The following is a 26,139-nucleotide window of genomic DNA, read 5'->3' as shown; positions in this document are numbered from 1 at the left end:
CAGGTAAAATCTATGTTGCTAGGTTGGAGTTGGTGGAACCCTGGAAATTCTCTCTTCAACAGTCTCCCATTCTCCCCATTCCTATCCAGGATTTCTTCCCGAATGCTCTGTTGGGTGAAGGCAGTTTGGCTAGGTAGGCAAGTTTGCAGGCCTCGCAGGGGTAGCACTGAACATCTGTAAGGCTTAAAGAAAGGTCTTGAGGGCTGGGTTTCAGCACCTCATTTTTAGGTCCTGAAACAGACAAAGGTCCTGCCTACCCTAGGGAAACTCTTAAAATTTCTCACTGTTGCTGACACCCATTCACCTCCACCATTGGGCTGGTCAGTAGTATTGGGAGCCTGAGTATAGATTGGCTACTGGCTGTTGCCAGCCAAAGCATTATCTCAGACCTACTCTGAGCATAAAGCTGACCGCTGCATTAACAAGACTCCTATTACATATGCTTGGAGCTGTACAAATAAATCTCACTGAGATTCAGGTACTGAGGGGAAAAATGACCAAAATCTGTGGGGAAAATATCGATACACACATTTTCCAGATAATCTTTTAAATACGCAGCACTCTTTAAAACAGGCTCTGTTCCCATGTAGTCAGTGGACTCAAATGGGCTTTAGAATTTGTTCTGAGCTGGCATTTTTTATGTCTGAAGACGTTCCTGTGTGACTTTATTTGTAGGTGATGTTTGAAGCTAATCCTGGTGGATTTGCTGTAGAAATAGGGTGAAACACCATTGGTGCCATTTATCAAGATGACATACTTAGCACAAAGTTCTGAATTTGTTTGCTTAATTGCCACCCAAGTGAGCAGATCCATCAACTTTTGGCTGTGGTGGAGGCGATACACAGGGGCACAGTAAACGTGGCTGTGTTTACATTTATGCTTCTTGAAAACTTGTTGATAGCAGTCTGTTCTGCTACTCTTGCAACTATGCTCACCAGCTTGAGGCTTTTGTTTGCACATATAAAATACCCTCCATTGTGATGAGAGATCTTTGCATTAACTTGATGCATTTAGCAAGTTCAGATATAAAGTTTTCTAGTATTTGGCAGTTTACCTTCTCTTTATCTGCCACAACTTAAGTAGAGTAGAAGTCTGATTCTGGTCACTGTCTCATAGTTCAGTTTACTACAGCTAACATAGAAGAAAAACTGCATACAAGGTACACAGTCTAAAACCTGCAGCCAGAAATCTTAGACTTCACACCTTGTACTGTAATAATTAAATTTCTGGGTGTTGGAAATTAATGAATTTGTTTTCACTCTGCACTTGGAGATTCCTGGACTGCAAGAAACCATTCATTTGATCAAAGCATGCAGTAGGATATGGGGATATATAAGGGTATGTCTACCTGCAGTTAAACACCCAAGGCTGGCCCATATCAGCCGGCTCAGGCTGTGGGGCTGTAAAATTGTGGTGTAGACATTTTGGGCTTGGACTGGAGGATTGTAGGTTCCCAGGGCTCAGGCTCCAGCCTGAGTCCAAATATCTACCCTGCAGTTTTACAGCCCAAGACCTGCAAGCCCCAGTCTCAGCTGCAAGTGTTTAATGACTGTGTACATACCCTAAGAGCTTATCAGAGTGTTTAATTTTCTTCCATGAGTGGAAAAACACTCATTCTTAAAAAAGACATCTTTGCTTCTGCCAAGCACTTAGCCTACACCTTATGTATTGGAGGGGAAATTCCACTCTTGTTCTGTTTCTGGTCTGCTAATGCTGAGAGGGAACTGCTGCAGTAGAGGAATGCTAGTCCAGCAGTTCCTTCTGCTGGACTCCCATTGCTCCAAGAAACTGTGTCCATGTCCTGTAGGCAGAGGGAGTGGATTGGTTCTGCCATTATGGTAGTTGCATATGTTGTGCTGTCTTGCTATAAGAGTCAGGGGAGAAGAGAGAGAGCAGAGAAGGGACAGGTAGTGAAAGTGAGGTACAGAGACAAGGCAAGAGGGAAGATGACAGACAAGGGGAAGTATTTTGGGATGTATCCTACAGTGGGAAACCAAGAAGATGAACTCTGGAGGAATAACTTGGAGGGGATAGTGGTTCTAAAAATCCAGGTTATATCTGCTTTTCTCGGTCGTTTGACTGCCCAGTAGTAGAGCTTCTGCACTACTGTCAGGAACTGGATTACAGTTCATTTATTAGAACGTCCATTCTTACTAGAACAGTCATGCACAGGGGAAGCCTGTTGCTGACAGTGCGTGTAGGGGGTAGAGAAAGTGGTGTTTGCGTTCAAGAGGAAGGAGATAGGAGATGATGATGTTACCATCTGTTTTCTTCAGTGTTTTATTCTTAAAGCTCTGAGCGTTCCTCTCCCCTCTGAGAGAACTGTTCCGCCAGCCTCTGAGCAGTTGCACTAACCTCGGACCTATGGTGTGGATCTCTAAGGCGGGGTGGCCAGCCTGAGCCTGAGCAGGAGCCAGAATTTACCACTGTACATTGCCAAAGAGCCAAAGTAATATGTCAGCAGCCCACCATCCACGCCCCAGCACCTCCCACCTGCCGGCAGCCCCCACCAATCAGTGCCTACTCCCCCCCACCCACTGCAGTCAGCTGTTTCACATGTGCAGGAGGGTGTGGGGTGGGAGTGGGGAGGAGCGAAGACATGGGAGGCTCAGGGACAGGGGCCTTGGGGGAAGGAGTGGAGTGGGGACAGAGCAGGGGGTTGAGCAGTGAGCACCCCCGCCCCCTCAGCACATTGGCGCCAGCCCCAGAGTCAGTGCCTAGGTAAGGAGCCGCATGTTAACTTCTGAAGAGCCACATGCGGCTCCAGGGCCACAGGTTGGCCACCCGAGCTCTAAGGCATAGACAAGTGGGGAATGAGGGCAAGATTATTCTGTTTAGATACTTGTATTGGCTCAACAAAAACATATAACAGACTAAGACACAATCCCCCTTCTTCCCCCCTTCTTTCTGGATACACTCTCATGCCCTCACCTGTCATATGATACATGGATACAACAGGCTTTAAGAAGGATGAAGTAGAATTTTCTTTTTAAATTCTTTTCTTAAATAAAAAAACCCAAGGCTATCAATGCTGCCTTTGCTGGAGGACTCCTTCATATTCATTAGAGATGTTCTCTCTCAAAAATGTTCGCTTCTCATAAAGTTTAAATAGATCTTAACAGAAGCAAATTGCCCAAAGCCCATCCCCTGAAGTGCTCAGCATTGACTCTTGACTTGTTTGTGACTGCAGAACTAATGAACTGATGATACCATCTTCTAGTGTTTGGTTAAAAAAAGAAATCAAAGATCGGAAACTCTCAGGCCTTCTAAACTCTTCATAAAGATTCAAAAATGCATTCATAGTATGTCTCTAAAAAGAGTTTAAGCCTATTATGGGGTGTGTGTGTGTGGTTTTTTTTTTTTTAAGCAGATAAATAATTACCCCTTACTTCCCTACGTACCGTAGGGCGTCAGCTGGGAAGGGAATGGATCCAACGCACACAGCTGTAGGCCAAAATTCCCCCATGGTCCCACTCAAGCAAAGAAGACATTGCATCTGTCTCTTCTCAAGGTAGATGCTCAGTGTAGGCACAAATGAGGATATTCACAAAGTAACAAGAGAATTTGTTATGGGAGAAGAAATTGTCTAGACTCGGTAACAGAATCACACAGTTTACACAGATTATCCATGGCCTGGAATAGGTCTGCTATTTGGGTCTTTACAGCTGCTGTTCTACAGATAAAGAAACTCCTTTCCCTTCATCTGAACCACAGCGTAAGACACTAATGCATGTAGTCAGACTTGCCACTAGTCTTCTGCCTACCAGTGCTCTGTGCGCCCCCCCCTCCCAATTTATAATTTTGCTTTTTAGCTGTTCCTACTGTGCCAAGTCTTCTCACATGGCCTCAGGTCCTAACACAGAGCTGGAGTGTGTGCCCTACATAGTGAAGAATCCTATTCAACTTGTGCCTCCAGAGTTTTTGCAACCATCAGCCACGTTAACCTGAACTACAGACACAATTGGACAAGGCAGAAACTTTAACTGTAGGAATATTGTAGGTACCTTAATAATCTTTCCAAATGTTGTTTGTACCATTAGCTACATATTGTAAAGCACTTCAGATAAAAGCGCTAGTTTAAAAAAAACTGCACGGCTCCACTAATTAGGTGCGTGGCCCTTCATTCTCTTGTGTGCGGCTGCCCAGACACACACCTTAGAGGGAACTCTGCGGACTCAGTTTGAGAATCTCTGTTCTGGAGTGTTTACTTCTAGGAGATGATTTCCAGGCTCCTGCAGTGAAGAGCTGATCCATCTTTCTCATGTTCCAGTGAGAAAAGCTGCATTAGTAGTGTCACGCTGTCTAGAGTAGCTCACAACTCAACAGTTCCAATCTCAGATCTGACTATCAGAAAACAGGGCAGACACCCCAAACTAGAGCTATATTCTATAATTAGGTTTCACCAAGGCAGTAACAAATGTGTACTCCTGGATTGCTATATTAGTCTTACCATGGAGTCACAAACAGTTCTCTTAGGGTCTTCAGCACATCTTGCCGCCCAAACAAACTACACTTTATGATGAAAGGTTATTAAAACCAAAAATCACCGTACATTGTGTAGCATATAGGATTAACCTACTAACTTATAGTTTAAGTATTTGGTTTATTGTAATAAGTTTATAGATTTATATAAATAAGTTTGGCTGTAATGCAAGGGACCTACAAGCCATATCCTGTATGTTGAGCTAAGGTAAAGTTAGTGTATCTGTCTGGGCCTTTCACCCAGATAGCAAGTCAACACCCACACATATGTATAAGGCTTTTCATCTAGATAGATAATGGTAAAATGGCATAGGGGGTTTCCAAGTCTGTACCCTCAGGCTTAACAGGTCCACCACAAGGAAAGAACCAAATAATCAGGAGAACAAAAATAACGTGTGTATGATCTAATGTCATTAATACGTATGTACATGTCATCAATACGTACAAACATGCTAGCCTATGGAGTAAGTGTACCCTAACATTTTTGTGGGTGATGAATGAAGTTTGGGCACAGGAGGAAGGATTTCAGGCACCTGTGCCCTATAAAAGGGGTAACCCGCCTTGCTAGAGTAGACTAGGAGTCTGTACTTGTTTTTCTTAAACTTTCTAAGTTCCACGGAGACTAGGCTAAGCTTGGTTTCCCCAAGCTTTTGTTCTTAGTTTTATTTATTAGGTTTTAATTTTAAGTTTGTTTGGTTGTTTTGTTAGTTAAGTAAACTCTAAGTTAGCTTTGATAGCTCTAGCTTCTAGGCGTTGCATCTGTCAAGAATTGAGGAACCTGAACCCACAGAGGTGAGGCTGAACCTGATGGTGAGAGACATATGAACCAAAGCTTTGTAGCATATAATACCATATGTATCTTTTGAATAGCAGTAATACAATTGTAACTTTGTAACTCTGATTATTTTGCCATTTAATTACTACTTCATTTATCTTAATAAAAAGTCTTTAAGGCTATATCTATCTCAGTGTGAGCTTCCTGTTATACCCCTGAGGGTCCTTTGTAAATTCTGTGGAGTCTGATTTGGGACAAGAACTTGATCTTCTGATCAAACAGATCGGTGAGCCTAAAATCCATACTATCCAAATCAAGCAACAGTTAGGTTACTCCCAATCCCAAAGGATCAGCCACTTTCCTCAGGTCAATGGATGCTCTCAATCTTGCACCAAAACCAAAGCTGGCAGCCAGTTTCTCTAATAAACTAACTTAAAGGTCCAGTCTATGCATCTAATGAAGTGGGCTGTAGCCCACGAAAGCTTATGCCGAAATAAATTTGTTAGTCTCTAAGGTGCCACAAGTACTCCTATTCTTTTTGCAGATACAGACTAACATGGCTGCTACTCTGAACACAAAATGAGTTAGCGAGAGGTTAAAGCAGGTAAAATACATTAACAGGTGAGTCCAAGGTTCTAAATCCAAAGTGATGGCAGAGAGGTAGTGATCCGCAAGTTTTTTCCCTAAGTCTTAGAGTTGCCAAAAATAACCTTTTGGGATCTCTGTCTTGCGTCTGGAATGCTTTCTGAAAGTGTCCAAACAGCTCAAAGAGACAGGATCATTCCTGGATCTGTTCTTAGAGCTGTTTTCCCTGGAAAGCAATCTGGCAAGTGTTTTCATCACAGCATGTGCTTTTCCTTTGACTAAACGCACACTGGTGTGTGTGGATTTCACACTGTCAAACCCAATGATCAGTGCTGTCATGGTACAATTCCCCACCCTGAACCTTAGCGTCCAAAAGATGGGGTACCAGCATGAATTCCTCTAAGCTTGATTACCAGCTTAGAACCTGTAGCACTTCCACCAACCAGGAATTCCAGTGCCTGGTACACTCTGGTCCCCCCAAAACCTTGCCTGGACCCTGCAAGACCCAGACCCTCTGGATTTCCCACAAGGAAAGTAAACCCTCCCCACCGTTGCTCTCCCAGGCTTCCCCCTGGCCCTGAAAGATTACTGTGATCAAACTCCTTGAATACAAAACAGAGAAGAAATTTACCTTTCCCCTTCCCAGACTCTTCCTGAGAGAGTGTAATCCTGACACGGAGAGAAATTAAACTTTCTCTCCCCCTTCCCCCTTTCTCCTCACTCATTCCTGGTGAATCCAACCCTCCTCTGGTCTCACACCAGAATAAAAAAACAATCAGGTTCTTAAACAAGAAACTTTTAATTAAAGAGAAAAAAAAAAAAATTATCTTTGTAAATTTAAGATGGATAGGTACAGGGTTTTTCAGCTATGACACTAGTACCTTCCCAGCCAAGTATAGGTACAAATTAAAATCCTTCTAGCAAAATACAGCAAATGCACATTTGCAAATAAGAAAAACAAAACATGAGCCGAAGTCGCCTTATCTACCTAGTACTCACTATTTGAACGGATAAGAGCCGTATTGAGAGATTGGAGAGAAACCTGTTGCACGTCTGTCACTCTCAGAACCCAGAGAACAATCACCAAATTCTAACAGCGCACACAGAAAACTTCCCTCCCTCAAGATTTGAAAGTATCCTGTCCCCTGATTGGTCCTCTGCTCAGGTGACAGCCAGGCTTACTGAACTTGTTAACCCTTTACAGTCAAGAGATATAAAGTACTTCTGTTCTATTAACTCCTACTATCTGTTTATGACACATGCTTTGAAGTTAGCATGCATCTTTATTTACAATTCCAAAGCTCCGATCCCAGTGATGGGCAATCCAATTAGAGATCTATGCAATGTGTTTAGTTACAGCAATCCAAACAATCTTTCATTAGTTTTCATGAAGCTTACACACAAAGTAAATTCTTATCTTAACGCTAACAGATAGTTTTGATCTAGGTTTAATAAAGTATGGGATATATGTAATGTGATAAATAGATTATAGGCAAGTGAAGACAAGAACATTAACATTTCTTTGATATTCACATACAAGTGAATTGGCCTATGGATTTGATTTGAGCTGGCCTGTTGATGTTGCAAATAAGACTGTCAGATTGCTTGGTGAAGCACTCCATTTTGAAAATGCAGATTGTTTTATGTACAAACGTAACTCTTCCTCTTTGCGCATATGTATTATTGCCGCATTTTTTAGTTACACAATCACACGCTACTACTCAAATACAATGGATCAGCCCTTACACAACTGCCAAAGTTTTTGCTGGTCTGCAACTAAACATTCACACACAACACAACCTTCCTTAGTTGCATCTCTCAAGTTTAGCAAAAAAATCTAATCTGTATGTCAAATTTGGTGACTTCCTTTTCTCCTGGAAGCTAATAACTTAGTCAAATCAAAGCACTTTCCTACAGAAGAAGGCAGGAGTACTGCTGCTCAGTGGGAGATGTTACCATACCAAATTGAAACGTTCAACTCACAGCGATTTCGACAGTGGTGGTCCAAAAGAGTTGCTAGCATTCTTGTATAACAGGATAAACTTTCTTAACTCTCTCTGTACCAGAAAATGACTGAACTGATTTTGCTCAAACTTGCAAGGGTAGTGAATCCAGCCAGATACACCATAACATTTCAGCCTGGAAATGGAAATTTGGTTGATGGAAAATGGCTTATAATGGAAAGAGTTATGCAATCTTAACTATAGTTGCTGCTCTCCTACTATGATATGCCCTAGTGGTTAAGTTTAAATATTAAAACGTGACCTATGCAAATTGTTGGAGGGGACATAGAATGGAAATATAAATGTTTGGTTTCAGAGCTAAGATGTAGCTTCAAATGCTGTTTTGGGGGTTGTTCCATAAAATAAAATATTTTCTACCAGTAATCAGTGGTTGGGAAAAGAGCTGGTTCACATCTTCCGCTCTTCCCCCATCCATTTTTTTAATGCCTGGAATTTAAAAAATATTACTCATCTGTGATGTCTGTGTATTTTCTTTGTATCCATGTAGCATAAATTAGTGATATAGTGAATAGTTTTGTGATGGATAAGTCTGATGTCAAAATATTTATTAAAAAAATTCCACTTGTCTCTGATGTATGTAATGGCCAGGGCCTAGGTATGTATTTATACATGTGGTTTAAACACCCTATAGAAAGCAGTTAATATTTAAAGGCCATTTCCAAACACACTCCACTCATGATAAAAACTGGTCAGACATATTACAACTTTAACTCACTCCCTGATTCCTAGCTAGTATGATGTGAAAAATTGTGACTCCTGAAGTATCTATGTATAGAGTGGATGTGTTAATCTTAACCTGCATTTACATGTCCTTAGTTTAACACTGGGTGTGTGTGGTTTTGTATTGTAAGCTTCCACTTAGCCTGACTCAGAAAATGAGCAACCACAGGTAGAAAGAGGCTTTGTGTAGTGATGGTGATCCCCAAATCGCATGTACTGGCAGTGTGTGGGATTATAGAGGGTGATTGGATTTTCAATAGCTGTGTCTCGGGTGAGCTTCGAGGCAAATCAGAGCACGTTTCTCAAAAGTTAATTCATTCTAAAGTCACTCACTTGGGGCTTGGGTAGAAAAGTCATATTTGTCTCTGAATTGAGATGGGTGGTGATTCAGGGAGGAGCTGTTTTTCATTTCTTCTGTGCTGGAGCAGCTCAAACTAGGGCCTGGTCTGCACTACGCGTTTAAACCGAATTTAGCAGGGTTAAACCGATTTAACCCTGCATCCATCCACACAATGAAGCCCTTTATATCGATATAAAGGGTTCTTTAAACCGATTTCTGTACTCCTCCCCGATGAGGGGAGTGGTGCTGAAATTGGTATTGCCATGTTGGATTAGGGCTAGTGTAGCTGCAATTTAACGGTATTGGCCTCCGGGTGGTATCCTACAGTGCACCATTGTGGCCACTCTGGAAAGCAATCTGAACTCGGATGCACTGGCCTGGTAGACAGGAAAAGCCCTGCCAACTTTTGAATTTCATTTTCTGTTTGCCCAGTGTGGAGCTCTGGTCAGCGTGAGTGGTGATGCAGTCCCAAATCCAAAAAGAGCTCTAGCATGAACCGTATGCGAGATACTGGATCTGATCGCTGTATGGGGAGAAAAATCTGTTCTAGCTGAGCTCTGTTACAGAAGATGAAATGACAAAGCATTTGAAAAAATCTCCAGGCTGTGATAGACAGAGACCACAGCAGGGATTCAGCACAGTGCTGCGTGACAAGCGTAATGGAAAGCCAAAGAATCAAATGGATGCCCGTGGAGGGAGGGGGTACTGAGGACTCCAGCTATTCCACAGTCCCAGCAGTCTCCAAAAAGCATTTGCATTCTTGGCTGAGCTCCCAATGCCTGAAGGGTCAAAAACATTTTCCTGGGTGTTACAGAGTGTATATATTCAAGTTACACCTTCCCCCCGCCCCAAAAAAAGAAAAGGGGAAAAAAAAGTTTCTCCCCTTTTTTCAGTGTCACCCTATGTCTACTGCATGCTGCTGGTAGACAGGTTGCTGCAGTGCTGAACATGAGCATCTCCTTCCTGGTGGCAGAAGTGCAAAATGACTGGTATCCATGGTCATTATCAGCCCATGAGTGCTCCTGGCTGGCCTCGGTGAGGTTGGCCGGGGGCCCCGGGTAAAAATAGAAATAACTCCCGGTCATTCCTGGCAGACTGTACAGAAGGTTTGGTAACCGTCCTCATCATAGCAGCTGGAGGCTGAGCTCCATCAGCCCCCCGCTTTCATGTCTAAAGAAGATTCTGTAGTCCCTAGACTATCATAGCAGCTGGAGGCTGCCCCCCCCCGCCCTCATTTTATCTCACTAAAAGCTCAGTATTTCTTATTTCTGCATTCTTTATTACTTCATCACACAAAAGGGGGGATATTGCCATGGTAGCCCAGGAGGCTTGGGGGAGGAGGGAAGCAACGGGTGGGATTGTTGCAGGAGCACCCCCTGGAATAGCATGCAGCTCATCATTTCTACGGGATCTCTGGGGCTCTGACCTGGAGCGGCTGTGCTCTCTGGTTCTCTAGTACACTTGCCCCATATTCTAGGCAGGACTGACTCTATTTTTAGACAAAACATAAGGGAATGACCTGGGGAGTCATTCCCATTTTTGTTCATGCGCCCCCGGCCGACCTCAGAGAGGCCAGCCAGGAGCACCCATGACAGCAGCCAACGGTGCAAAAGGATTGATAACCGTCATTGCCAATTTCCAAATGCAGACGGTGCAGAATGACTGATAACCATCATTTCATCTCCAATTTACAATGGCAGTGCAATAGGGATGGTAAACATCTCTGTTACCTTGCAAAGGCAAATGAATGCTGCGGTGTAGCACTGCAGTACCACGTCTGTCAGCAGCATCCAGTACACATACAGTGACAAAAGGCAAAACAGGCACCAAGGTTGCCATGTTATGGCATCTGCCAGGGCAATCCAGGGAAAAAGGGCAAGAAATGATTTCTGCTGTTGCTTTCATGAAGTAAGGATTGAGTGACAACGTTTACCCAGAATCACTCGCGACACTGTTTTTGCCCCATCATGCAATGGGATCTCAACCCAGGATCTCAATGGGTGGGGGAGACTGTGGGAACTATGGGATAGCTACGGGAGAACTACCCACAGTGCAACGCTCCGGAAATCAGCGCTAGCCTTGGTACATGGATGCACGCCGCTGAATTAATGTGCTTAGTGTGGCTGCGTGCACTCGACTTTATACAATCTGTTTTAAAAAACCAGTTTTGTAAAATCAGAATAATCCCGTAGTGTAGATTAGAAGGGACCCTGAAAATTTCATGCACTCTTCTGTTACATGTCACTAGCAAGGAAGTGAAGTGAAAACCTGTGTAAGCAAAGCTGCACTTGTCAGAGGAATTGCAGGTTATATGATTGCTATGATGCCTAGGACAAAACAAATCAAGGAATGAAAGTCTCTCTCCTCCCTTCTCATACATATGCATTAGGTGAATGTGTTGTTTCTGTGAACTACTAAAAATATGCAAACATTAAGCTCGCACCCATTATGTTGCAGCACCTTGCTGTGAATGTATTATGGGTTGTTGGGGGAGTATATGTACTTGAGTGGCTAAATCACATGGGGGAAGAAGAGGGAGAAGATTGGAAACAGAATTATTTTAAAAGTGCCTCTCCTTTTTCCCACTGAGGCACTTTGAAGTGGGCTATACAGCACACTCAAGTTTTTACAGATATATAATACAAAGTATGTAGTGAACCTGTTGAAACCATCCTGTTTTTATAGCTACAGCATAGATACTCAGAAGAAAATTGGCAGGGAGGTGTGAGGACAGACTGGTGCAGATGAAAGCTTGCACAGTCTGGACAAAGAAGGAAATCCAGGCAGGGGAAAAAGTGCAGCATTAATCATCTTAGAAAAATTTAATTGAAACACTTCCCTGCCCTCAGGCAAAACAAACTAATGTTGGTTTTAAGCCATAGCCAAGTGAGGAAGTGGGCAGTAGGAGCTTCTGTTAGTATCCCAGAGTTCTGCTAGTACCCAGAGTGCATTTAGAGTGCAAACAGGGCTGATGACCCTGATGTGGTACTGGGAGATGAGCCAACCGATTCTGTTGCTTGCAGTATATGCTGCTCTGCCTGTGCACTTTAATCCTGAGCCACCGTCCTGCTGTTAGTCCTTGTTTGACCTCTCTTATGTGGACTCCTGATGGAGGAACGAGCACACACACACGTGTGAGAACTGGTTCAGGGGACTGCTACTCTGATCAATTCTCATTTCTTGTTAAAAACACTGCTTGATATACCCTTGGTCCGAAAAGAATAAGGGAATTGCATTCAGCAGAATATCTGCTGCTTCTTGTTACCCTGGAGCTGTCCTGGGGGCAAATGAATTTAAGTAACTGACTATACCTGTAAACTATTCAGATAAAATGTCAGCCATTCCAATCTCTTAACTGCAAAGATCCCAGAAGAATTCCGTACACAGGCTAGTTCTCCATTTTGGCCAAGCAATTTCCCCCTCACCCTTTCTTCCCCTCACCCCCACTTCTAACTTTTGAGGTAGCATGTATATTTGGGTTTTTATATACATTTAATCACATCAGACTTTCTTAAGCAATTTATATATCAGGCGTTCTGAAACTTCTTACTAAGGCAACCCACCAATTCCATTTTTTTTCTTCTTTTTTGGTGACCCGCCACGACCTCTGTGAACCGTCTGCCCTGGCCCTGCAACCCCAATCCAAGTCTGGTGTGCAGGGAAGGCCCAGGATGGGTTTTGGAGAGCAAGCCTCCCCATCACACCCTCCAGCAGTGGCTCCTTTTCCAGCCCCTTCTGAGGGTTGTGATTTGGTGCCCGACTGTCCCAAACCTGGGTGGTGCTGTGACTCCATTCACTAGGTTGGGAGTGGAGAGAAGATTTCTGGGCTGGGCTTCCCCAGCATGTAGGGGGAATGGGCCAGTGGGGGGCTATCCTGGGGAACCACATGGGGCAGAAACTCTTTCAAATCTAGAGGTGAGGAAGAGATCAGAATAGTTTTCCCAAACCCACCACTTGAACCCAGTGGCTCATCCCATCTGAATCCCTCACCCGCTTTCTGGGAAAACAGCCTTCTCCTGCTGCCAATTTAATGTAATTAGTCCTGTAGGTCACGTGGTAGCAGTCTGTGCTGCAGTGTTGAAGGTTCCGGTATCCAGACTTGGTGATTCATTTTGACGGGTGATGCTTTATTACAGTTGGATGTAATATAATTAAAAAACAAAACATCCCCCTCCCTGGGAAATTACATAAAAGTTATCTTAAATATTTTTTGGCAGCAAAGTCAAATATCTGAAAGTTGGGACATGCTAGTAGAAAGGCTGCCTGTGCGACCTTACTCCCTTGTGCATATAGATTATGATACATTCCTTAATTTTGTGATGACGTATTATCACAGGTCCCACCTTACTCAAATCACAGGATGGATGTGCAAAGGGCAACTATGAACTGTCCGTTTCCTAAATTTTGAATGCTTGACTTCGAGTCTAGATGTGCTTCTAATGTATTTGTATTTTAATGTTATATGACCCCCCCATGCGGCGTTAGTAAGATAGCGAGTTAGAAAAAGTGTGGCAGGAATTGCCCCATTTATTGGCATGCATGCCCACAACTTGGATGTCATTGAATTCAGTAGATGTGGGTTGAAGCCTGTTGTTTCATGTATTTGCTGGTGTACATGCTAGTTTACTTACCAAGTAAAATAAAGGAAACCTGTGTCACAAGGGGAGTTCAGCACACTGTCAGTGCTGAACAAATGATTATGTAAACTAAGAGTTCAGAAGCCTAGGACAACTGAATTTGATAGTAACTAAAAACAATGCTAAGTCTGTTGCTGTGCATTGATGGTACAATCAGTAAATGTGTATTGAAGAAGCTTAATTTCACTGTGGCTGTGTCTACACTGGCAGAGTTACAGCACTGGCAGTTACAGCGCCTCTCAGAGAGCGCTGAAGGGAAACCGCTTTTTGTGTGTTCACACAGTCAGCTACCTGTGCAATAGCGTGTTCACACTTGTGGCACTTGCAGTGGCGTTTGAAGCGGTGCACTCTGGGCAGCTATCCCACAGAGAATCTCATCCTCTTCTGCCACTAAGTGTTGTGGGAAGGTGGAGGGAGTGTGGGGTATCCTGAGTCCTGCCCAATGCCCCGTGATGCATTGCTTCGCATCCCAGCAATCACTGTGCTTCCATCTGCATTTGGCGCCATCTTTCAACGGTTTGTGTACTGTGTGCTCTGTATCTTTGGTCTGCAGGAATGGATCCCACACTCTTGACCAATATGCTGCTTGCTCTGACTAACACGTCACGAGTGGCAGTGGAGTTATTCCTTAAGCTACAAAGGCAAGAGGAGTGTGACATTGATCTCACCATGCATAGTAGCAACAACATGAGATTGCTTGTGGCATTCATGGAGGTGCTGAGCCCAGTGGAATGCCGCTTTTGGGCTCAGGAAACAAGCACTGAGTGGTGGAATCATGTCGTCATGCATGTGTGGGATGACAAGCAGTGGCTGCAGAACTTTTGGATGAGGAAAGCCACATTCCTGGGACTGTGTGATGAGCTCGCCCCAGCCCTGTGGTGCAAGGATACGAGAATGAGAGCTGCCCTGCCGTTGGAGAAGCACATGGCAATTGCACTGTGGAAACTGGCTACCCCAGACTGCTACCGATCAGTCACTAACTAGTTCAGAGTGGGAAAGTCGACCATTAGACTCCTGTTGATGGAAGTGTGCAGGGCCATTAATGGCGTCCTGCTCCGAAAGATCATGACTCTGGGCAACGTGCGTGACTTGGATGGCTTTGCACAAATGGGCTTCCCTATCTGCGGAGGGGTGATGGCTGGCACGCATATTCCAATTCTGGCACCAGACCACCTAGCCACAGAATATATTAACTGGAAGGGGTATTTCTCTATGATTCTCTAGGCACTTGTGGATCACCGCGAATATTTCACAGAGATTAATGCAGGCTGATCCAGAAAGGTGCGTGACGCATGCATCTGTCGGGATGCTGGCCTATTCAGGAAGCTGCAAGCAGGGACTTTCTTCCCAGACCAGAAGATCACTGTAGGGATGTTGAAATGCCCATTGTGATCCTGGGAGACCCTGCCTACCCCTTAATGCCATAGCTTATGAAGCCATACACAGGGCACCTTGACAGCAGCAAGGAGCAGTTCAACAACAGGCTGAGCAAGTGCAGAATGACTGTGTGTGCTTTTGGTCATTTAAAGGCCCGCTGGCACTGCCTATGTGGGAAGCTGGTCCTGGCCGATGACAATATTCCTGTGCTTATAGTCGTGTGCTGTACGCTCCATAATATTTGTGAAGGGAAAGGTGGAAGCTTCACTCAGGGCTGAACGGCTGAGGTTCAGCACCTGGAGACTGAATTTGAACAGCTAGAGACCAGGGCTATTAAAGGGGCTCAGCACAGGGCCATAAGGATAAGGGATGCCTTGAGGCAGCAATTTGAAGTTGAAATTCACTCATATTTGTTGCTATGCTCAGGAGTGGAGTGCTTGTTGTGCTAGGAGGTGATTGTGATTGGTGCAGATGATGATGCACTATGAAGGTTCAAGAAAATTGCCTGTTGCTTTGCAGGGTTCTGTTCACTTTCAATTAATGGAACAAAGATTGCTTTCAAACCAAAACAATTATTTTATTAAAAAACAACTGGAGGAGAGAGACTAACAAAAACATGTCAGCACTGTGGGGGATGGGAGAAGGGAGGGTCCCAGGAGGAGATGGAGTCCTGTGACAGTTAAAGATTTGTGTATGTCCAGGTATCATATGCAACCTTGTCCTCTGGAGTACAGTGCAACAGGTAATGTACTTCAGCAGGGCTAAACTGCAGAGGGATGGGTCTTGAGTGCAGTAGGTATTGGGAGTCCGCAGAGTTGGACTCTGATGGGGCAGGCGGGGAATGCAGTGGGTACAGACTGGAGCCAGGAGGTTGATAAAAGTGTGTTGGCAGTGTCTTAGGGGCACATGGGAAAGAGTTTTGTGACAGTGGCTGCAGGGGAGGTCGCACCCAGAGCTGCTCGGTTTGCAGTGCTAGGAGCACCTGGAGCACGTCCGCTTGGCGCTCCATAACTTTTAAGAGCTGCTCCAAGACTTCGTTCTGGCACACTGCATTCTCCTTTCGGTCCCTCTTCTCGCTGTTCCGCCACTCCTTTAATTCTTGGTTTTTGACCGCGGAGTGCATCATGACATTGTGCAAAAAGTCCTCTTTAGTTCTTTCTCTGTTCAGCTGGCAATAACAGAGGGGGAGGCTGGGCTCCCAGGGTCATATCTGTGAAGCCAAAACGCAGCATTTACAGAAGCAGTATTTGCAACACACAGACCACTGATTTAGCCACTATTCACATACCTGTCACTAATTGTCTGACTTCAGACAAGCACACATGAGCCACAAGACCCCCAAAATGGTGAGTAACCGTGGGGGGGGGAGGGGAATGAGTGTTCCAGGACCGTACTGTACACTGGGCACGTGGCTGTTGGGGACAGCCAGCACTGCAGGGGGGGCCTTATAATCATTCCTGTCTCCACACTTTCCACAGGCTGTGTTCATTATGGAAGATACCTCACTGCTGAGGGAGAGCAGGGAGTCAAGGGTCTTCTCCAAGACTATAGCTTCTGCCCTGGCCCTTATGCAGCTCGCCTGTATGCGGCAATGATTCCCCCCACTCCTCCCCAGTGATGACAGAGTGGCGCAGGAAAGTTACCCTTAATGGGGCAAGAAACAAAGCAGCTCTGGCAAAGAACCTGCGGCAGCAGATTGCTCAGTATCTCCATGAGAACTTCGTGGAGATCTCTGAGGGAGATTCCCATGAAACAAGGGAGCCAATCAACACCCTGTTCGCCACTCAGACTAGGCATGTGGTGGTACGAGCGTCATACAGACACAAGCCTACTTTCTGCAACCCTCCTGCCCTTAACAACTTGTGTCAATGATTCCCAAAATCAAAGCCACTTACCATGGGCCTCCTCTTGTTTGTGCTTTGCCAAGCTCTGACAGCTGTGCCTGGTTAGCCTCCTCTGGGGTAGAGAAGAGTTCCTGACTGCATTCATCTCTGACCTCCAAGTCATCCTCTGCCTCTGGGTCCCCCACCCCTCCACATCCTCATCCAAGATTTCCTCCTCCTGGCTCGATCCACTCTTGACTGGCGCGCAAACCACCGAAGTATCCACACTGGCTTTCGCAATGGAGATGGGGTTGCCGCCGAGTATTGCGTCCAGCTCTTAGAACTGGCAGCTCGTGGGGGCAGCACTGGGGTGGTGGTTTGCCTCCCGTGCCTTGTGGTAGGCATTCCGCAGCGCCTTCGCGTTGACCCTGCAATGCATTGTGTCCCGGTCATGGCCCCTTTCTGTTATGCTTTGTGAAATCTGTCCATAAGTATTATAATTCCTACGGTTGGAGCATAGCTGGGACTGGACAGCTTCCTCTCACCAAATGCTGATGAGGTCCAGCAGCTCGGCATTGCTCCAAGCGAGGGATCGCCTGGTGTGCGGAGCAGGCATGGTCACTTGGAAAGTTGCACTGAGACCACTGCAAGGGTCACTGAGCAAAGAGGAAGGGGACTTTCAAAACCCCTTGGGAATTTAAGGGGTGGGGCTCATGGTTGATCACTGGAGGGCAGGGCAGTAGAGTTCAAACCTACGACCAGAGAGGCGAGAACAGGCATTGTGGAACGCCTCCCGGAGGCCAATTGAAGTTTCTGCGCACAAAGTGGTTTGGCAGTGTGTACACCTCCAGAGTTACAGCGTAGAAAGCTGCTTTACTGCGCAGAAGCTTGCCAGTGTAGGTGAGACCTAAGGCTTTATCAGGCCTGCACAACATGGGGATGGGAGCTGGGCAGCACTGGGGGATGTTTCGGCGGCCCTGGGGGAGGAGGGGGGTTTGGCCCTCAGTTCTTTTCTTTGGAGTAATATGGCCCTCGCCGCTTTACGAGTTGTGCAGGCCTGGGCTTTATCTACACTTCAACTGCTAGAGTGGCACAGCTGCAACACTGTAACACTTCAGTGTAGCCACTGAGTAGAGCAATGGGAGGGGTTCTCCCATTGCTGTAGTTAATCCCCTTCCCTGAGAGGTGGTGACTAGGTAAACAGAAGAATTCTTCTGTCGACCCAGTGCTGTCTACACCAGAGAGTAGTTCGGCTTAAATACGTCTCCCAGGAGTGTGAATTTTTCACACCCCCCCCCGAGCAGTGTAGCTGGGTCATCTTAACATTTTAGTGTGGACATGTCTTAAAACTGCATGCCTTTGTTGGCTTTTTTTAATATGACACAAAGAGCTGCAGGGTCTTCTTGAAAGCATAGTTATTATACAGCAGTGTGGTGCACTGCTTTCTGGTGACTCAAATCTGGCATTTACAGCAACTCTTCAAGATTCTGTCTGCGGTGCCAACACCATGAGATGCATTCTCCTCTTGCTGCCCAGGGGTTTACACACAGCTATTCTCCTGTTTTGAGTTTTGAGAAGAATGTAGACTCCTTTCGAAAGCAGTTTCCTATTCATGTACTATTCAGTAACTTCTAGGCATGCTGAGAGAAATTCTGTTGAGTGGCAGCTCAGGGTAACCAAATTGTTTACATAGTGTGTGCTTAAAAAAAATCTTCGGATTGTCTAGAAGTTGAGAGATGGGGGCTGGGGATGGAGTTAATTTGGACCTACTTCTCTTGGTGAAAGAGACAAGCTATTCAGCTTACATAGGCTCTTCAGGTTTGCGAAAGTGTTGCAGCTAAATACAATGTGGAACAGTGTGTTAAACATAAGAAGTTAACACGTTGCAAGAGGCCGTTCGAGGTGATGTGGGCTGTTACCACTTCAGCAGTGACAGGACAAAGGAGGGTTAGTGAATTCATTGTTGTAACGAGCCATAAATAAATGTCTTTTCTGAGTCCGTGATTTTTAATGTCTAGCTAAGTTCTGAATTTAAGCTCCCAGACTCATCTTTTGAAGGTGGTGTGCAGGTTTCCTTTGGGACAAAGACAGAGCTCAAATAGGGAGTGATTGTTTTGTGAAAGTACTTACCCGTGGTTGATATGGTGTGTTTTGTCATTTATCTGTGTGAGTTCTTTCGTAAGTTACTTTATATTAAATAAAATCTTAATTCAGTCTTCAGGTTGTACATACGCCTGAGTCACCACACATTTGTTTACATTTAGATGGTATGCTGTTTGAGGGTGGGACTGTGTATTTTTGGTTTTCTGCAGGGTGCCTGGCCTACTTTGGGGTGCTATTTAAATAAATAAAGGGTGAATTTATGCCCCTCTGAATTTATTGTCTTGGTCTCTTGTACACATTGGGGTATTGGAGATCTAATAATGCTTGCATATTGATGGACTGTGAGCGTGAATCCCAGACAAATGTCAATACTCCTAACAAAGTCATATAACCAGAGAGAATGGGAATAAAATACTTGGTATTGATGGCCTTTTAGGACATTTAACCCAGAGGATATCATGCTTCAGGAGACTACTAGCTAGCTACAGCTGATATTTTCAGAGAAGTAGAATAATCTCACCATTGATAAGGCAGTTAACGGAGAAACATGCGTGTTGTTTCCGTGTGAAAAGTGGCAAAGATTTTAAAGTCAGGATGCTGTACAAAGCATACTGGTCTCTCTAAGAACTAGAACACTCAGTATCACTTTTTTCACGTAAACGGGCTTAATCTTGCTCTCATTTAAATTAGTGGAGACAGTACTGAGCACTGGGCTAGTGCACACTTTGGTACTAAGTCGCCTGGTACCCTTGCTATGTCTGGCCCCTGAATAAAGGAAGTTCCCGGATGCTCTCTGGCACGTATGTCCAGAGTGGTACTTTCTCCTCCCTTCTTTGGAACTCAACTCCATCCTTTCAGACAGCTGTGAAAATATCTCTTGGCCAAGAAGAGGGTAGCATATTTGCTTCCTAGGGAGGTGCCATGAAGCAGGGGGAAAGAGACTCTCTGCTCTCAGGAAGCTCCTCTATGAAAAAGTGTAATTGCCTTTCATTGGATATCCCTGGTCTGTATTATGAGAAAGTAAATGGGAGTGGTTGTGAATATCAAAGGAAATACTTTTTCATACAATACATATTTAACCCGTTGAACTATTGCAGGGTTTTTTTGAGGCATAGAGCTTAATAGGATTAGACCTTCATATGGATACAGATCTCCTGAGTTACAGTAAGTAGGATAAAAGTTAATAAAGTGTGTTAGCCTTCATGTTTCAGGACATAAGCCAATAACCAACTGCCTGAATTTTGGAAGAATCCTCTCCATTGGGCATTGTCCATCATGAGTGTTCTAATCTTTCTCTGAGCATTTGGTACTGGGCCAGAGACTAGTTACAGGGCAGGATGGACCATTGTTCTGATCTAGTCTGGCAAGTGTATGTACTTAATCCTCTGTAACCCAAAACATATGGATACCATGCTACTATCTGAGCTCCACATTCTAGAAATCCAGAGAGATAAAGCAGAGCTAGACTATAGGGGACCCCGCGTGTTGGTTTACTGTCCCCAAGCTATCCGTTTGTCCCCAGAGATCTTTAGTTACAGTGATTGCTCTACATTATCACAGTGATCCACAGCAGTAACAGGTGTGAAGTTGCTGGAGACAGAAATGATTGATTTTAAGACTGTTGTGCAACTCTTGAATTTCTGACTCCATTGTCTTGTTTGTGAAAGCAGGTGGAATGTCAAGATGCCTTGGAAACAGCAGCACGGGCAGAAGGCCTTCCGCTGGACATCTCCATGCATTCCCAGCTGAGGATGTTGGATGAGCAGCATCACAAGGGCAAATATCACCATGGCTTGAATTTGCTAAAACCCATACGGACTACTTCCAAGTAAGACTTTGTGCTTAAAAAGAACTGATCTGGCAACCTCAGCCTTCTTGAAAATAGACTGACTGTGATTGCAGTTTAAAATTAATTGGTTGATGCTGAAATGTCATCTTTGAAAATGTATTTAGCAAGTATTTCTTTGTGTAGACCATGCAGTTTTTTTCTCTTTAATTCCATTGTAATTTCTCCTTCTTTTAGACACCAGCACCCAGTAGATAATGCTGGACTTTTCTCCTGCATGACCTTTTCATGGCTCACTCCTCTGGCCCACAAAGCATACAAGAAAGGGGAGCTGTTTATGGACGATGTGTGGCCTTTGTCAAAGCATGAGTCTTCAGATGTTAACTGTAGAAGGTAGGGATCAGCTGGTCCATATTATTTCCCCTGTACTCTAGCCCTTTGCAGCCTGGTGTATACTCTAGCCTGGTATTTTTGCAGATATTTGCATATACTAACATTGAAAAAGCAGCTCTTAAATCCTTTCTATCAGAGGAGGGGATCTTAATCTTATTTATCCTTGGGCCAGTTCCTTCTGAGATACACTGGTGTCTCAACCTCACTGACTTCAGTGGGGTCACACTGCTGTAACTGAGCAGGTTTTATCCCCGTGGGTGTTTCATAACTGCTTTTTCGCTTTTGCTCCTTTATCAGAACTATTTTTGTGTTTTTTAAACAAGAGCTGTGGCTCTCAGCCCACATTCTGAACATGCAATGCTGAATTGATGACCAGATAACAATGATAGTAACTGAATATGGTCTGAATACAGGCCAAATCCTGCAGTCAGGCTAAACCGTTGTGGTCAGTGGGATATTTGCTCAGGGCCAGAGCTATAAGATTTGGCCCCAGGGTTTTACTGCAGGATAGAACAGAAAAGGAGAGGAGGTGGTGAGATTCATGTTCCTAGTAGGTAAAGTAAAGTAAAAAGTAAAGTAAAAAGCATTCTAACTTTTTCAGCTCTGCTCGGTGTAGAAGCCTCTTTGCACAGAGATTCAGGATAGAACTATTTCCCCTGGCTGTGTAGAAGGTGCTATCCATGTTTATGAAGCTTGATGGTTTGTGTTGCTCACAGTCATGTGTCTGATGAGATGTTTACCAGAGAATAACCTTTGAGATATAGCATCTGTGTCCTGTAGAAAGATTCATAATGCATGGTTTGTGCTGCTTTTAGGTTAGAGAGACTATGGCAGGAAGAACTGAAAGAAACAGGACCTGAGGATGCTTCTCTCCGGAGGGTTGTATGGATCTTCTGCCGCACCAGACTCATAATTTCCATAGTGTGTCTGATGATCACACAGCTTGCCGGCTTCAGTGGACCAGTAAGTAATATCCATCCTTTTTTTAACAACCGCAGATGGCTCCATCCCACGGCCAGCTCTAACACGTTAAGGTTTCATTTCAGGGTCACTGACACAGTATGATTAGTTAGAAATATTGGTCCTTACAGTTTGCTGAGAGAAGATGATGTTTCCAGAACGAAGCAGCAATCCAAAATAGCTTTCATACAGCTGGTGGATCATTTGTTGAATGGTGGGGCCAGGTTTCTGGAGAGGTAGTGGGTTTAGGTGTCCTGAAAGAAAAACAAACTTGGCTTTTCCCTCTGGTTTTGAGTGTAGCTTAAAGTTCCTCCTTAACTGGTGTGATCACATTGCACTAAATTCTTGCCTAAAGTTTTTTGCTTTTAGATAGGTAATTTATTTTGGAAGTAAAATTCAAACTGGCAAGATATCACTTTGTAGAGCATTGGCATTAATAGTACAGTCTGCAAAAAATGAAACTGAGTGGTGGTGTTAGATCATTATTTAAAAACCAAAGGAAATGGGGCTAAGGAGAAGTCTGCAAACTTAGTTATTGATGCTACAAGGATTGATCAGGTGGGTTACATTTAGAAGCATTAGAATATGGAATTGCCACTAGGAACTGTTGCTGCTTGAACTAGTTAGTAGTGAAAATTCAACATATGGGACTTGACATTTACACCATTTTCTTGTCACCTGTTTGTTGCACATGTTGTGCAGATTTACAGTTGCGATCTTGACTAAATTTATTCTCTACAAATTTCCCTTGAGGAGTAGGAGCAGTATTACTGCTTGTAGTACATGTTTCAGTGTGCTGTTAAGATGGAGATTCATTATTTGGGTAAGTACAACAGGGGTGTGTTGTTAGGTTAAAAAGTCTTCTAAAAATGTGTTTTCTTGCTTTTTGAACCTTTTAAAAGTTTGCCTTGTTTCTTATAATAAGAATAACAATAATTGTTTTCTTGGTATTGTTTCACAGTAAGAATTAATTAATGATAATAGCTTGTGGTAATTATGAAACACTTGGACAACCTGTTGGGTGCACTGTTAATTGCCAAAATGTTGAAATATTAAGGTTTAACAGAACCAGGTTCCCCCAAGAAGAGCTTCTGTCATTGTTTCACTACAGGGCCCAGGAGCTGCTCTTATCTTTAGCAGAGAACTTACAGCAGGGTTGTCCCTAATTTCTTTAGAATAATTGTATCTATTTGTCAGAGCCAAACTGCTGAATGGGAAGAAACTTCAATAGTCTGGGTTTTCAGGTTCCAATTCATGCTCAATTTGGTCGCATTAAAGTTAGCCTTCGAACATTTGCCTATATCCAGTCAAAATTGGACTGCTCTCTGAATGAGGAAAGTGCCTTTTTGGGTTTCATCACTTGGCATGAAAGATAAGTCTTTACTACCCTCCCCATAGTGATACACCTATGCTGTCTCCTCTGAAGTATCAGTGCTTTCTTGTGCTGATACACCTTTTCAGTCGCATTGAAATGAGAAGGGAGATCTGAAAAAGCACTTAGCTTATCCACATCTATTGGTGAACATTACCAAAATGGAGTTAAACATTTTCCCAAACTTTAAAATTCTCAATTGAACTTCTCTGGCATTGGAATGCTAGTGGAAATGGCGTAGTAGTGGTCTCACTAATAAGCATTGTGATGGTTATAACTGAGAGGGGTGCTTATTGGATTTCATATCTGGGCTTTTTGCTATCCTTCAGGAGTCTTGCACATCTGGCACAATTTCTAACCTTGTAGCCTGTTCAGAGACAGCTTATTGTCCTGTGTCAGAATACCTTCTAATAACCATCAGAATGCACTAGTGCAGGTGAGATGCTTCTCATCTCCAGTTGATAAGTTGCTGCCATTTAACCAGCTGCTAAACCTTTTATGTTCAGATGGAGGGGAGGGGCAAAGAATATTTCTAATTTACTAAACAAAATCAGTTTAACTCCAGGCCTGAACAATTTGTATGTTTGCTCGGAACTAGCTTTCCTGTTTGGGAGATGGGGAAGCTTGCTATCTTAGTGGAGTACAGCTTGACCGTTCAGACAGTTATTGGAGGGGGGAGTGGTAAGCTGTTTGAGGTAAGTTTCCCACTCTTCTAGTTCCGCTCCAGTTGCAGCTTGCTTTGTGCTGTCAGATACTGGATGTGGGTGGGGAATCTTTCTCTGTAGTGGAACCAATGACAGAAGCTGTTCTTTAGAATTTTCAGGATGGCTGTATTCTGCGATCAGAATGAGACAGTCAAGCTGGTCAGAATCCAACGCCAAGAGTAAAGGTAAGGTAATGTTTATTCAATGGGAATGCTTAAGACAGCCGAGCAGCTAATACCAATTACTATGGTAACAATCGCAGGAGTCCCTTTCCCCATTTAGTTTAAATTAAACTTTTAAAACTTTAACTCCAGTTTTGTAAAGAACTTTGGATTTTTTTCATTAAACTTCTTCAAATGGAATGTTTTGAAATGTAAATGCTAAATATTGTGACTTCTTTTTCTTCTTTCAAATTCTTTAATCTGCTGTTTCCTCTCTTTTTTTTCTTTTGAAATGTTTTTTTTTTTTTTTGGTTCGGTATAATGTAAGCATTGTCTTTTATCTCATCACGGGAGATGCTGATTCTATAGAACAGTGCTGAAAAATTGCACTTAAAAAGGTTTTGGGAGGAAAGAGACCCCAGGAAACATCTGCTATCTTTACACACCTTCCTTTGGAGACTTTCAGCAATGCTGTGGGGTGTGAGAAAATGCATGCTGTGCTGCGATCATGCTGAGTTACAGCTCGTGAGGAAAAGGGGGGCTTTTGACTCCCACTACTCAGTGACTCAGTTGTGTATGTTGGATTGAAAACAGGAAAAGAAGCCAATCTTCTCATTAGTAACTGCAGACCAACTGTATACAGTTGTGGCCAAAACAGTTGATGTAAAGCTAAATGTAAGTGAGGAAAAAGCTGGAATACAGTAGTTCTGTGAATGTGAGCTCCTCACATTTGATCAGGGACTAGTGTGTAAATTTCTCGATGGGCCATTCCAGAACCTGATGGACATCTGGCTTTAATTTGCACTTCGAAAGTGAATAAGCGAAACTATATACAGCATGTTTCCTTGGTTCTGGGATACAGAATCAGCCACTTCAGGACAAATGCATTCAGCCTCCATTTTTATCTGTTGTTCGGTGCTGGGCTGTAGCTGCTGTTACCTTTGCTGAAGTAGTACCTTTTTGTTTTTCTTCCTTGCTCACGCTATGCAGAACTCTTATTTGCAAAACCTGTTTTAGCCAAGAGGACTTCAACAGACTGTGAAAGGCTTTCCAGATCATTTCTTTGATCTCACATTTTTGGCATTTTGTTGTGTTGTGGGCAAAGGTAATTCTCAGCTCTGTATTAAAGTACCAACGTCTAACCGTATAAACACCGTCTTTAAGCATCTTTGTTGAAAAGCCTTCTTTAGGGAATCTCCATTTGATAGCTGTGAGGCCTTACTGTAGCATACCTCTTAAACCAAATTTCAGAATCCATGCACCCTCAGGAGCCTGCCTGACTAGCACCTCAAGTTTCACTCCCTCTCGGACTTTGTGAACATATATCGGGTTCTGTTTTTGTATCTTTAATTTTGTGTGTGTAGTTTTAACTTAGTTTGTGTCAGAGGCTAGACTGTTAGATACTAGCCTTTCATAATTCTCTTGTATGTTCAGATTGTATGTTTATGCGATGCTCTTCCTGTTGTACAGTGTTTGTGAGATGTTACCCATTTTAACATGGCACTTTATTGTTTTTAAATAAAAGACTGTTATTTTGCAGTTGATAGTATTTAATATTGCTGATGAATGTGATTTATATGATATTATACTATGCCGTTGACTAACACACAACTGGAGGTGGGAATCGTGGTTCTTGGGGCTTGGGACGGCAGGTGATGATTGAAATATGATTCCTGAGGTAAACTATTTTTGTTTTTGGAGGGGGGAGGTGGGTGGTGGGGCAAAGCATTTTTTTTAATAGTCTGGTTATCACTTACCTGTGTGTTCTGCATGTCGTTTTCTTTACTATTAAACTGCTGATGTTTATTTTCAGGAATGTTTTGCAAATGTCCTTCTCACTCTTCCCCAGTACAACTGTAGGTACATTGTTCCTTTTTATCAAATAAGCACGTTTGAC

General features: G+C 43.7%; 1 protein-coding gene across 7 annotated transcripts in view; it reads left to right on the top strand.

Moving 5' to 3' along the window:
* Positions 1-26,139, top strand: part of ABCC5 (ATP binding cassette subfamily C member 5) — a 69,447-nt gene that overhangs the window by 8,288 nt on the left and 35,020 nt on the right. For 3 of the 7 annotated variants that reach the window (XM_032803835.2, XM_032803839.2, XM_032803838.2), the window contains 3 exons: positions 20,537-20,694; positions 20,890-21,045; positions 21,861-22,008. In XM_032803835.2, the coding sequence (XP_032659726.1) occupies positions 20,537-20,694; positions 20,890-21,045; positions 21,861-22,008 (462 nt within the window). Of the gene's footprint in view, positions 1-20,533; positions 20,695-20,889; positions 21,046-21,860; positions 22,009-22,107; positions 26,103-26,139 lie in introns of those variants that run through there. The other 4 variants (XM_032803833.2, XM_032803832.2, XM_075068351.1 and 1 more) reach the window with 3 other exon arrangements.

This window comes from Chelonoidis abingdonii, chromosome 8, assembly GCF_003597395.2.
Source record: "Chelonoidis abingdonii isolate Lonesome George chromosome 8, CheloAbing_2.0, whole genome shotgun sequence".
Classification (NCBI taxonomy): domain Eukaryota; kingdom Metazoa; phylum Chordata; order Testudines; family Testudinidae; genus Chelonoidis; species Chelonoidis abingdonii.
The sequence above is the reverse complement of the archived record's forward strand: the minus strand, read 5'-3'. Positions and strand labels throughout refer to the sequence as shown.